Source organism: Thermobia domestica, chromosome 11, assembly GCF_964235325.1.
Source record: "Thermobia domestica chromosome 11, izTheDome1.hap1.1, whole genome shotgun sequence".
Taxonomy (NCBI): domain Eukaryota; kingdom Metazoa; phylum Arthropoda; class Insecta; order Zygentoma; family Lepismatidae; genus Thermobia; species Thermobia domestica.
In genome coordinates, this window is record NC_137464.1 from 211,070,166 (window position 1) to 211,084,895 (window position 14,730).

At 34.9% G+C, this 14,730-nt stretch overlaps 1 protein-coding gene across 1 annotated transcript in view; it reads left to right on the plus strand.

Annotated features, from left to right (window-relative positions):
* Positions 1 to 4,230: 4,230 nt before the first annotated feature.
* Positions 4,231 to 14,730, plus strand: part of LOC145664704 (extracellular serine/threonine protein CG31145) — a 581,685-nt gene continuing 571,185 nt past the window's right edge. The window contains exon 1 of the mRNA XM_081731569.1: positions 4,231 to 6,434. Coding sequence (XP_081587695.1) covers positions 5,941 to 6,434 — 494 coding nt within the window. The 5' untranslated portion in view covers positions 4,231 to 5,940. The remainder of the gene's footprint in view (positions 6,435 to 14,730) is intronic.

Sequence of the window (14,730 nt, forward strand, 5' to 3'; positions counted from 1 at the left end):
CATTACAAGATCTACAATTTTTGAAAGATTTGTACAGTTAAAGACAAATAGATGCTTAATTATCTTAAGTGGCTCATTCTGAATTTTCACGCCGACTCTGGTACTTGACGGAGGAACACGTAGCATTGGGGTTTTTTGATGATGGAGTTACCATAATGGAAAAGCAAAAAATGGTTGAAAGAATTAAAACTATAAGGGGAAACCGTGAAGCAGCAAAGAGGCTTGACGCAAGAGATGATACCATAAAAATTCTTGTGAAAAGAGAAATCAGTGATTTTGTTACAGCAAACAAATTTTCCTCGAGAGATTTAAAATACCCAAAGGGCTTCTTGAGTGTGATCCGACTTCATGGCCAAATAACAATGACTATCTTCAAGGAAAGACAATAGTTTAATTCATCCACGTAACAAACGGTGTGCAGAAAGGGGAGTGTAACTAATAGAAGATTACAACAACGTTCTTACGAAAAATGAGGAGCACAAACAGTTTCTTTTGCAGATAATAAAGGCCCACAAACAATCTTTTCCTATATGCGACAAAGTGAACTATGTAGCAAATAAGATTCATAACTTACCAAAAAGATACTACATAAATAAGGGATATTTCAATTTCTTCCAAGTTATAATTTTTCTTTTTCCTCATAATGGTCTATGAATCATCTTCATGGAAAAAACTTATTTGTAGTTCAAAGCGTAACAAGCAGTTTGTTTCAGTTTATGTAAGACTTCCAAAATTCTTACATATCTGTGTTCCATAACTGCAATAAAGTAACATTACATGAAACATTTTGTTTTTCATACGTAATAACTCTTACATGAATATAGGTAACTTGACAATAATACCAGATTTGTGCATCTGGTGAAATGCTACCTCAAAAAGACATGTCACATGACCCTTTTCCTATTTACAAATTTTGACCTGAATTCAAGATGGCGGAATTCAAGACGGCTGCCATGATAACCTATACAAGATTAGGTTGGTCTCTTCCTCTAGTTCCATTATCCAAGACATCTTTTCATTCCCTTGAGCCGTTTCTAAATTACGAGAGTTTATTCCAGCTTTTCCCCAGACACTATGTATTGTAAATTTTGCATTCAAAATTTTAGGTCGTTTGGGGCACCATTTAAAATTATTCAATGGATCTAATTTTTCTCCTGGCTTAATTTGGTTCCATATGGAACCATTTTAGGGAATGAGTCCAAAGAAATTCCTAAATTTATTTTCCCCATATAAATTTGGACCACCCTAATATATATATATATATATATATATATATATATATATATATATATATATATATATATATATATATATATATAATGAGTGGGTATTTTCAAGGTAAATGTTTTCATGTTTCTTGTTCACGATTTTACTCTTTTACAGTGAAAATGTAAGAATTTACTACCTCAAACAACTAGGATACATTATCACAATTGATTTCTAATATAAATATCATAAGTAGTTATTTAATAATGGCGTTTAAAATATGTGTGGCTGGTTGATTTAAGTGGAAGCAGAGAAATACACTTTACAGGTAAAGAAATTAACTTATAGGTTCATGTCTCTACTTAAGATCTTTCTATTCTTGTGGGCAGCAGCAAACTTATCAACAACTTCTTCAAGATCTAACGATTTAGCAATTTTCTTCAACATAAAATAATCCTAAGTTTTTTAACCTATCAGTCATTGAATTGCGTATATGTCTTTAATCTTTTCAAACATGAGAATTACCTTTAACATGTAGCACTAGAAACTGGTATAGTCACGGTACAGAGATGACATCTAGCTTATAGGTTTCTAGGAGTGCGTTTTTGTAGACACAAAAAGATCAATGAAATTCATCAAGAAATCAACTTTGGTTTTCTCTCATCTTCATAGAACTTAATTGTATTTGGGAGGATTTTGAGTTCTCATTTTAATATTTCCAGATCACTTTCATAATGCTTAGCCATAGGCTCCACAATATGAGCGCCGACTACATGGGGCTCCAGCACGCAAACAAATAATCTTGTAGGTGATGCGCACCCACAAAATTTTTAGTTTGATAGGAACAATATAAAATAAAAATTTCTCACTTTCCATTATCAAAAAATAATAAGCAATTAAAACATTGAGATACAAGTTAAAATTGCTAATATCTAAAACACAATTTTTTGTTTCAACTGTATCTAAGAAAAGGCAACCAAGCAATATATTGCCCTCTTCTTTGTTTGTCTCTGGCCTAGTCACAGGGGCGGATCCAAGACCGACTTCTGGGGGGGGGAGGCGGTGGGTTGTCATACTGCTACTTTTAAGGGCTCCAAACTTTGGGATGGGTTTTATTTATATATATAAAATAAGAAAATATCTCTTCGGGGGGGGGGAAGGGGCGATTGCCCCGATCGCCCCCTGGATCCGCCCTTGCCTAGTCAAAGGCAGTCCCCGCAATAATAACAATAAAAAAAAATGAAACTATGTTGTGAATATAATCGAGCACAGCCCTTTATGACAGTGTTCATAAAAGATTTTAACTAAAAGGAAATCAATCAAAAAATATCGACAATCCCCTGAAAACATATAACACGTCCTACTATTGGTATGCACCCACATAAGTTTTGAAAAGTGGGCGCCATTGCTCCACAGTGTTGTAATTTTGAAAGTTTTCACTTTTTGCATGTAGACCGGTGATTGATCTAATGATTCAAATACACAAATATTTTATACCCACAACGAATGGCCAAAGCTCAGTAGTAGAATATCAGCTTAAGATTCGGAAGATGGTGTGATCGATCCCTCATGGGTAAATATTTCGACTAAGGAGATTACCAAGTTTCTTCCTCGGTATCACTAGGGAAATTTTTTATCGCCTTATTGACTCATTTGCCTTCTATTCCCTGAGCCTCGGATGTTTCAAAGCCTTAAAATAAATTCAAATGTAGTTGAAATAACTTAATGCTACTATCCTGTAGTTGATGCTAAATTAATATTATTAGTTTTGAGATAAGATTTGAAGGAGGGGCATTAATTAGTATATCCTGTTGAAAATTCATGTCACCACTGATTTACCGTTCTGCATAATTCCTACAATGTAATTTTCTCAGAAATGCTTAATGCTTAATTTTCTCAGAAATGTATATTTTGACGAGGAACAAATACAAATCTATGATAAAAGTGGGTATTCACTGACTGAACTTACTGAATGAAATATATGTGGACCAGTCCCACAAACTCCTGATATCTCCGTCAGTATCAGTCTTTATGGAGGGGCCGATAGGGGGGCCAAGAATTTGAGCAGGAGGGCCTGGCCCCCAGGCCCTCCCTTGGCTACGCCACTGAACCGCATCTATGTTGAAAATTTGATCGAGATCGGTCTAGTGGTTCAAGAGTTATTAAGTCACAAACATAGTCACAAACATATTTATATAAATAAATTAATTTGTTTGGCTGGACTCATATATATATATATATATATATATATATATATATATATATATATATATATATATATATATATATATTGACAATAGTAACATTTTGACGCTTTTAAAGATTATTTTCTCCTTTTTATCGTTTTTAAGATTATTTTTATGGTTTTTAGTGCCTTTAAACATCTTTCTTTCTTTTCTTTTTTCTTTTTTTCTTTCTTTCTTTTCTTTTTTTTTCTTTCTTTTTTTTTTTTTTTTTGTATTTTAAAAATACTGTTACGCCATACATTACGCATGTATACCCGAATCTTGAAACAGAAGTATTCTATCCACGCATATGCACATCAGAGTCCAACACGGACGGATTGGGTAATAATGACAAACGGAACTGATCAGGAAACTTGGCATAGATTCTCATCCGTTCTTTTGTTTTTATTTCTCTTCTTTGTTTACGTTGTCCTCAAGGTTTGTCTGTCTTCTTGTAATGTATACGTACGCAGAACGAGGGTGCGTGTGCAACTTGACTTATAATTAAATTTTATTTATGCCCTCTATTTAAAAGCCATTAAAATAGAGGTCATAAACTATTTGAAATAATTGTGATAATAATAGGTGAAATAACTTGGTTTAATCTGCCGTGACTTAACAGATTTTTGTTGGGTTAGAAACAAGGTTTTAGGTTCTTTTTTTTTACGTTTATTTTTGATATGCAACCATGTATGTCGCGTTGGTATCAAAACCTCTATGTAATTCACTTTTTATCTCCTCACTTATCTGTTGACATAGTGCGCAAAGCAAGACACAGTTTATATCCGTTCGTGTGTGTGTATGTGTGTTTCTAAGTATCAGCTAGCAAACGATGTATGTGTGTGTGTGTGTGAATGTTACGTTCTTTGAGCCATGATTATTCTTTTCCTGTGACGATATACCGTGCTGCCGCGGTGTGACAGAACCGCCAGCTAAAAAACCCAAGTAGTTGGTTGGCAGTCTGCCTATACTTCACCGCCGTCCCAGCTGAAAAGCTAGCCAGTGTTGCTCGGGCTCTCGCAGCGGAGAGAGCATTTTACGTTGCGGTGATGACTCGCTATCTTTCGTGCTAGCGTGAATCGAAATGCGAAACGTCGTCGGGACATGGGTATAATTTGTCGCGTGGTGATGTGAATTTATTTTTTTATATATATACAAAAAGGAAATAGATAGAGCAACCAGCATCTGTAATATTGTGCCGTAATACCGGCTTCTGAATATATCAAAACTTTTTTTCTTTATATTTAATTATATGAAGTGTGTTTCCCCTTTGTTTTTATCAGCACGTCGTTGTTCAAGCACGTGTAATCAGTTTTCTGAACACAAGTCGTTGATAAGGTTTGACAGCGTTCGTTGTGATATAGTTACGTCGGAAACACAAAAGATTTGTGACAAAAATCATGTTGACAACAACGAAGAAGATTCAAAAGTTTTGTTTTTAAAATTGCAACAAAAGTATTGTTTTCTTTTATGCTACTAAATAGTTGCGTGTTACTGTGTTAAAAATATTTTTGTGTGCTGTGTATGTGTATGTGTGTGCTGCTTCTATTCAAATGACTTGCACTCCACTTGCAAAACTGGTCCGCTGGCAAACGTGAGAAGCAAGGAAGAAAAAAAAAGCAGTGGGCGATCACACTAACCTTTTGAAGAAGCAAGAAATAAGGCGGTGAACGAGAGCAAAGAAAAAGAAAAACAAATCTTTTTTAATGAACGTCCTGTCTTGACTATTTTCTGAGACAACCTCCTCACTCGAAATCATAAAACCTTCGTAAACATTTTCGTTTTCTTCTTTAAGTAATATTTATATTTTCTTTCCACTTAACGTTTGTGTTATACAAACACCATCTTTAACACCTTTCTTCTAACATTACATGATGATGTTTGTAACTTTTCTGTCAGAATATTATTTACTTACTTCACAGCTACTTTCATCACACTTTTCTGCACTTTGCTACGCTTGGGAAATACTGTAATTATTCACCGGAAGTTAATACAAAGTCCGTTACAGACGAAAGTGCGTGACAAACTTCTGGAGATCTTTAAATAGCTACCACTTTTAATTTCGTACATTTCTGCCCATTTCCATTAAACACAACACAAAGGGGGGTATATCCATAGTAAAAGTGAAACGAAAGAAAGAATTTCAAGTTTCTGCTCTTAAAAAAATAAATATCAATTGGAAATTGTGTTTTCCAGTTTCCAGAATTTGACCTTGACCTCTGTCAAGTTGACCCACTTACACGCATGGGCTGGTTGGTTGCCAAGACTGTTGACCCGCCTGATATACCCCAATACCAAATTCGATCGGTCAAAAGAGAGACCATCTCCTCCACCTCCGGAGTTTCCATCATCACGGCGACCAACATCGGTGGCACCTGCTTCTTCTTCATCACCCCTTCACCGGCCCAACAAGATACGAACACGACTAATAGCCAGCAATTACATTGTCACCACCACACGTGATCGTCGTGCCAAAGGATATCAACAGTCATCATCCTCATCATACACCATGAAGCTGAAGGAAAGAGTTGTTTTGGGCGTTTGTCTTTCAACTGTGTTGTTCACGCTTTTGTTGGTGATCGATCTCCAGATGGACCTTGGTATGTCAGGTCATCATCTAGTCCCCAGTCATGGAAAGGTTAAATTAGGTTCCGGTCTAGATAAACCATATACCAGTTTCCAAAAAAGATATCTTCAACGAAGTAACAATGGTTCCCGTGAAATGTCTGGTGCTGGTGCTACGTCCGCGAGTGGAGATATTGCAGGTGGTAGTAACAGTAACAATGCCAATAATAGAAACAACAATAATGCATCTGCATTTGCTGACAGTGGTACTATTTTAGGAATAAGTACTATTCCATCCTCAACAGAAATCGAGGATAGTTTTCATGATCTCCTGGAATACGTAATAGTTGATAACAAACAAGCCAAGATTTACAAGACAAATTTAAGAAGTCGAAAATCTAATCCCACGCTTGGACAACTTCTACGTGTGCCCGTAAGGTAAGTAGCTTCAATATCTTAGTAAAAATAAACAGAAAATATTATACTTTCACTCCTAATAAGCTAACTGATGCAAGATAGTTCTGGTGCTGGTTGAACGATATTTTATTATGCCAATTCGTATCAGTAAGTTTGCTTAGAATTTTCAAAATCCAATTTTCTATAAGGAAACTCTTGGGGGGGGGGAGGAAGCAAAACATAATGATATATGAGATGAATTTATTTTTCTTAAATCATAATGGTTTGGTTAAAATAATGAATTTATTTTCCTTTGTTAGTTATATACGTAGGGACAATGAAAATGCATTTAGATATTTATTTATTAAACAATACAGTTGTTTTTACAGTATGCAATGTCTTTTCTGAACACATTATGTTTCTTATTGATAGTATCACAATTCACAAATCAATGTCACAATACAATTCATGTACACATTTCTTTGTTATAATAATCTTATCAGCAGACATTCTGCGTAAGATATATCAATATTATAGTTTCCATTCAATTTTGTTAAGAAAACATTAAATGAAATCTTGGAATGTTATGTTTCAAGCGGGGTTGGCAAAAAACATGTTTTTTATTGAAAAAACCAAAAAACCAGATTTTTTGGTTTAAATATGTTTTATTTTGGTTTAAACCAGGTTTTTTGGTTTAAATAATTTACTCTATGTATTTATATTAGATATGGACAGAAATTAGTTTGTTTCGCCTTGGTGTTATTATGCTACAACAAGGGGTCACATAAGCTGGAATCCTGGAAGGGGTCACATAAGCTTAAAGCTGAATCCAAACCGCTTCTCGACTTACATCCAAGAGAAATTGTCCATTTGGCACGAAACCGGGACTAATTGAATTAGTCCCAAAAGCGACACTCCTATTAGCGACAGGAACTGTTATCTGTCCTATGAGCGACCGGTTCATTTACATTGAGATGATGGAAGATGATATGATTCCATCTCGTAAAGTATGTTTGCCTCTGGCGTTATTAGTGCCCGAACAACCTTGGTATGAAATATGTACGTGCCAGTGACACTGTTCATCAAACATATTTTTCCTCTACTGTGAGTGCAAATAAAACTTATTTTAATTTTGAGTTAGATTTGGCATAAAACATATCAAATAATTGAACGAGACAACAGGGATATTTCCATGAAAAGAATATCCTATGTACTTATTGAAAATCCAGTTGTAATATCCCCTTTCTTGAAAAGCTCTGTTTTCTGTACTTAATTTGATTCAAATCTAATTACTCACTAAGCACAGTAATATATTTTATTTTGAAAAAAAAAAAAAACTTAAACGTGTAATAGTTTCGTCATGAATAAAATGAAAAAAAAATGTCAATGACAAAAGACAGGTTTTGAGATCCCTTACGTCTGATTGGCTATTCTCAACCAATCCCAACAATTACAATGCAGTTCACTTTAAACAATCCAAAAGGTAAACAAAGTCTTTAAACTACCTTCTTCCCTATTGTAAGCTACTAAAACGTAAACTAATTACTTGATTTGCCTTCCTCCCTTGTTTTGACTTATACACAAAGCTTGTCGTGTAGCAATCTGAAATAGTACCTTATAACTAGAGGAACTGTTAAGTCCTGCAAGAGATTTTTAACTTGTGTAATAATTTCTTCGAATACACCGTGTTTTTAGATTTCTTTGATATCCTCAAGTGGTGAACACCCTCTTTCCACGAGCGCCCGATGGGAAAGCAGGGGTTGCCCCCCAGGCTCACAAAAATGTATACGGTACGTAATATAGCAAACCACATATATTAAATATCAGATATACCAGACGTGATACAGCAACCATGGAGATGGCCTTCGCTAGAAAATTTTCTTCGGGCGCCCCTACCTCCTTTCTGATTTATTTCTTATGCCATAAACATATTCAATCTAAACTTATGCTTCGTATCATTTTAACATGAAATTTTTAATTATATTAGAATCACAGACAAAGGCGGAGCTAGGGGGCCTCGATGGCTCAGTGGTAGAGCGTTCACCTCTGGTGCTAGGGGTCTCGGGTTCAAACCCTGCTCCCGCCAAGTGAACTTTGTGGTGGACAAACACCGTGTGCGTGGGTTTTCTCGGGGTTCTCCCGTTTCCTCCCACTTTCTTAATTCCACTATTTCATTCATTACTCATTATCACCGTCTCCTTTAGCCTAACCGGCATAACCGTGGGACGTAAAACTCAAAATTTCATTTCATTCATTTCAAAGGCGGAGCTACTCTAAATATTTTGTTAGTTTTCCCCTTAATAGAGTCAATGTATTCATAGAAATTAATTCAAAAATATAATATTAGGAAAAACGTATAAAAGATTGTTAATGTAATGAGAGTATTCTCACGTACTAAATTCAGGTAGAGCGAAATTTTTCATAGTACATTTTGTTTTATGCTAATGTAATTTAGAACCTAACAAGTTAAAGAAGAGAGAACCTTATCTTCTTCCATTATCTTAGTATGAACGAATCAGTGACTCATAGGGCAGTTAACAGATCGAATCGGTCGCTCATAGGACAGTTAACAGTTCCTGTCGGTAATAGGACTGTCTCAAGTGGGAAGACACCGACTAATTGGTCACAAATGCGATTGCCGACTCACTCACGAAGGACTTCTGATAAAAATACGTTGTATTGATCTTTACATAGGCCTACTTGTTAATATTATTGTCAAGAGTCATTTCAGAAGGACAAAAAGATAAACAGTCACACAAATAAAAACATTATACCAGAATTATATATAAATCGGGAAACTCCCGCCTTAGCCAATGGGAAAATCCTGTTATTACTTTAAATGTATTTGTATATAATTTTTTAAGGTCAACGTATCATAATCACTACGCTAAAACTGAAGTATTAAATTACAAATTTGGTATGTAGGTATCATTCAATAAAATTAAAACAAAGTCAAATCTAAGTTGATGTTGGAAGCTACGTAGGTAGTTGATAAATTTTGCCAATTTCTATCAATATATTTAAGCAATCTTAACTTCTTTATAAAACAACAGGCATTCATTCAAGTAGAAATATATAATTTGGTTTCATTTCGTATGTTTAGGCTTAACATCCTTATGAAATACCAAGGTTATCGCGAAGAAGACTTTCGCTTAAAGGGACCTCGAATCGCTAATTGGTTTACACTTGAAAGATGGGTTGTGGTTCGACCGACAATTGAACACGGGACCCCTTGATTAAAAGGTGAAAAGTACATAAACGTATGCGGATGGTTTGATATGTGGAAACGTCACCATGAAGTTCACACGATTTAAAGCATTTTTCATTCTTTCTTTTTTGGTTTAAACCATGGTTTAAACCACCTTGGTTTAAACCAGCCAACCCCGGTTTCAAGGTTATGCTCTGTAAGCTAAAAGAGGTGGTTGATTAATGAAAGTGAATGACTGTGGGAAAAAGCCGGAGAATCCGAGAAAATCCACGGAATTGATGCTGCCCACCACAAAATTACTTGGGCTAGGATTGAACCGTGGATCCTTTGCACCAGAGCTATCACTAGTTCACCGAATCCCTTTTAGTTATCTGTGTCGTGATTGAGAGGCACCTCTTTAGCCAATTTTTCTTTCAACAATAACACATATATACAGGGATACTGGCAGAATTTTTTCCAAGAGGATAAGACTGATACCAAGGGGGAATGAAAATCGATTCCAAGAGGGGGTTGAAAGACTAATACATAAACATAGTCGCGAATACACATACAGACTTCGATGCACGCGTACATTAATAATACATCCTGTAAAACAACCATTATTTATGCACACATCCTTCTTACCTTTTATAATTAAAGATGATCGGAAGTCCAAACTTTCGTGTACCATTTTTTACCTAAAAGAGAAGAGTCTTTACAATATTTAGTAACTTGCTCTAGTATATGAGATCAAATGAATATGTTTTGGCCCGGCGGGAGCTCATGTGGTTCGGATTCCACGTTAATCAGTAGGTCCACGTCTCATATAGCCTCGCTGCTGAACGGGACGTTAAACTCAAAATCAACTCAACTCAATATGTTTTGGCATGTATTTCCGAAAACTGAGGACCCTTCCAAAATCCAGGACGACAGTTCTACCCCTAGCCCTCCGCCGCAAGTGTTCATGATGTCTACATAATAATACCTACAGAAGCTCCAGAACCTACACACTCTCCAAACAGAATTGAAGAAAATGTGGTGTATTGACATGAACTTAAATTATTTCCAAAGTCTTAGTGATTCAATGCCCAAGCGCACTCAAATGGTTCTTAGAAGTAAAGGCAACATAACTTCATACTAATCTATTCATTTTCAGTTATATATGATACGTTAATAATAGCTCTTTACATACATTTTCTGTATTTACTATGCTTGTGTTAATGAGGACCGAAGTGTTTTTGCGGCGTGTGCAATAATAAGACTGAAAATAATATAATCAGATCTAGAAAGATTGCCCTACACATTAAATGTAAAATAGTTGTAGCATGCTTGTTTACCAAATTAGTAAGCCACGAACTTGATCACGGACGCTATCTGTACCTAGATTTTCTTACCAGGAAAAGTTGTTTAAATAAAAGTTTAAGGCAAATTCAACAATTGTAGAATCACATAGTCTTGTCTAACTCACACTAAAAATACAAATTACTATAGTGCTGCCAAAATGTCTTGAGCCGTGGTAAATATGCGAACTAAAGCTCACACCTCGACACACCCACGGTTGAGCCAATAAGGGTTCAGCTGTTGCTAAGCGAGAGAGCCTTAGACAAAGGGAGTGGAATTCCTTCAGCCGATAGCAGCGCTCGGAACGGAAGACTAGGTGTCAAGTCAACATGGTATATCTATACAAAGCAACGTTTATTTAAAAATAATAAATGTGTGACAGTTTCGCCAACTAACTCAACATACTGGCTTCAGTGTCTGATGAAGCCAACATGTTCAGTTAGTTGGCGAAACTGTCACACATTTATTATTCTTAAATAAACGTTGCGTTGCTCAGCGATTTGTATTTTTAGTGTAAGTTAAGACAGGAAAGCTAGAAATGACGTACTAATAAAATAAATAAGTATGCTATAATTACGAGAAGAAACAAGAACACCATTGTTCACACTTTAGATGCAAATGTATCTGGCACAGAAGCACTGTCACAAAAGATGTCACATGTTTCAACAATGAAGAAAAAAACTTAATGAACAATATTCAGACAATGAAATACGCTTGAAAAGCATGTATGCAAAACAAAAGACGAGTTGTTTGAAATAATACACGGACAAAATGGAACGTAATTAACAGCAAATCCTTTCAAACTGGCTTCTACTCTTCAAAAGCACTGATAAATTATTCTAGAGAAAATGTGATTTCACGCTTATCGTATCATCTAGACTCCACACGATACTTCACAAATTCGGTACAATCATTTTTTTTTTTTAAATACGCAAAACGACCAGAAAAATGAAACGCAATTGTCTATTTTAACGTCTCAAGATTATGCGCTGCAACTAAGGAAGACGGTGATGATGATAGTGCATTATGATATGATAGAATGAAGACATTGTGAGGAAACAAGAGAACCCACGCACACGATGTTTGTCCACCATAAAGTTCACTTGGTGCGAACAGGGACCCTCCCTACATACCAGAAATCCAGAAAAATCAAAGAAACAAACAAAACCAAGTAGGATAATGAAATACGTCAAATAAGAATCTGTACATTCATTCTTAAAAAACATTGTAATAATAATAATAATAATAATAATAATAATAATAATAATAATAATAATAATAATAATAATAATAATAATAATAATAATAATAATAATAATAATAAATATATGAATTTGATTTAATATTGCAATGACTCTTATACCTAACATTCAAAGAGAATTCAGAGATATGAAAGAAAATATGAAAGCAAGAAGAACTTTGGTCCTGTAGACTGTTTTGAATACTCAACGCATCAAATGTAGTATTTTACTACCGAGTTGTGTCAGCTGGACAGTGAATTCTTTGCAATAATTCTACAGAACTCGTAACTCATATACATTACAAAAGACAGTAAACAAAATAACAAAAGCGCTCAGACATTATTTTTATTCTTTGGGTGAATATACCAACATGATGATGATGATAACACATTTCTAAGAATGTCTGGAAGTTTATGAATATCAATACTCGGCATTCTATCTTAAATTTACGGTCTCATGCTCCTGTATAATTTTATTTTGTCTTTGTTACGTAATGAGTAGAAAAGTATTTCGATGTACAATTTTATATGTAATTTACAGAAAATTGTACAGAAATCGTTCTAAGCATATCAAATTCTGTAGAATACTTCTCCAGTATGACTAATCTATATTTTTTGGGCGTCTTTACTTAATTACAATTTCGGGATGGGTGTTCTCTTGCTCTATCATGTAAAGTGACACAATATAAATTTAAAACTTCTGTATATATAAATTCTTTATGAGTGAAAAGAACTTATTCTCGATTTTTTGTTTTCGAGCCTTAAATCTTTAAATGTGATGTTTTTGTAGATTTCATAGCTTAACGTAGTATCGACGTTATTGACGATAAAAATTATATACTATAGGGAGGGTTTCCCAACTGGTCAACTGGTGTGTCGCGAAACATTAGGATTTTAAAATCATTAAGCGTTTAATCAGGCCCGTATCCAAGGGGGGTCTAGGGGGCAGCCCCCTAAATTTTTACCGCCTCCCCCTAAAATTTTCACAGTAGGCTTGCAAATGAACTATAATATGGTGATGAACTATAATATGTTTGGATCGGATCCCCTAACTTCTTCCGGCTCCCCCGTACATTTTTGGGCTCGCTACCGGCTTGCGTTTAATACCTAGGTAAATAGTTAAAATCATTTTTGAGACAGACTGTAACAGTCAACGCCTTCAGGGGGAGCAACAATGCTTGGTAGGCCTACTACATAGAAACTTCTATTCTACTTTCTAGAAACCTTTAATCTTATACTGTTATAATTTATACTAGTAATAAAAAAAGAAACAAGTTTGTAGTCAGTCAAGAAAATGAGAATCACTGCTATATGGGGATCCACTGCAATGGGGGTTTAGTTGTCCAATTTAGGTGTCACTATGTACATTCTTTAAAATGTGTACTTTATTGGAAACCAAAGTTTAGACCTCATTATCTAAATTAGGTACACCTAAAGTATTAAGTTCTGCTTTGACAAGTATATTCTGCCTCGAAGACCTAAACTTATCAGTAGGATGAGTAACAATAATAATACTCAATGCTAAACATCACTTTGTATGGTTAAACAATGCCATTTTTAAAATAAATGCATCACGGATGATAACCCTGAATTTTCTCTGGTGTTCACGGTCACTGTTGTATTTATTCTAACAGTCGATGCAAATGATCATGCTTAGGATTGAAAGATTTCATAACTAAAATGAGAGGATGATTCACAGTAATGTACCGTCCATGGAAGTTATGATGTTGTATCCTAGGATTCATAGTGGTTATGAACTATTAGATATCCGTAAGACAAGATATCGTCTGCTACTACTATTAACTTTCGAGCTGTTGCGAAAAACTAATCCTATTCTCACTATTCTAAATTCTAGTTCATTCATAAATCACTAGTATTCACTTATTAAATGCCCTGATAAGTTCAAGCTAACTTACTCAGCTAAATCCACTAAGGAAACAATCATATCATATGTTCTGAAGGTAACACACGTAAAAGTCGTTTCAGTTGTCTAATTTTATTTTCACAGCATGATGCATAGCAACTCCTAAATCTCAGGGTATGTGCTCACTAACTCTTAACTACCGCTACTTCCAACATCTGGAAGCACCACTTTCCTTAAATAAACAAAATAATCCATTAAAATGAATAATACTGTAAAATAATGATTTAACAATAAAAAAGATTTCTTATTAAACCCTGAATAATAACAATTATTCATTTCATATCAAGAATAATGCATGAAATATTACAGTTGCGTTCAAATCCACGCCACGCCATTGATGTTTTCTTTGGTCCTGCCTTACGAACTATAACAGACAGTAACGTTAGCGAATCTCATTTGGATACATTCCATTATTCAATTCTCTGGTCGCCAACCTGACATTTTTTTTCTAGAACTTCCTTCAGTCTTCAAGGTAGTGTTGCTTGCGAGACGACAAATAAGATTTCTTCGTCTCGCCTGGTAAATTTTCTAGAAGTTTAGACTCGTCTTGAACTTCGAAGAATCCTTTCTTGCCTTGTTTTGTAAATTTATGTCAAAATTTATGCCCTGCTTTTTGCTTAATTTTATCTACAACTTATCAGAATCA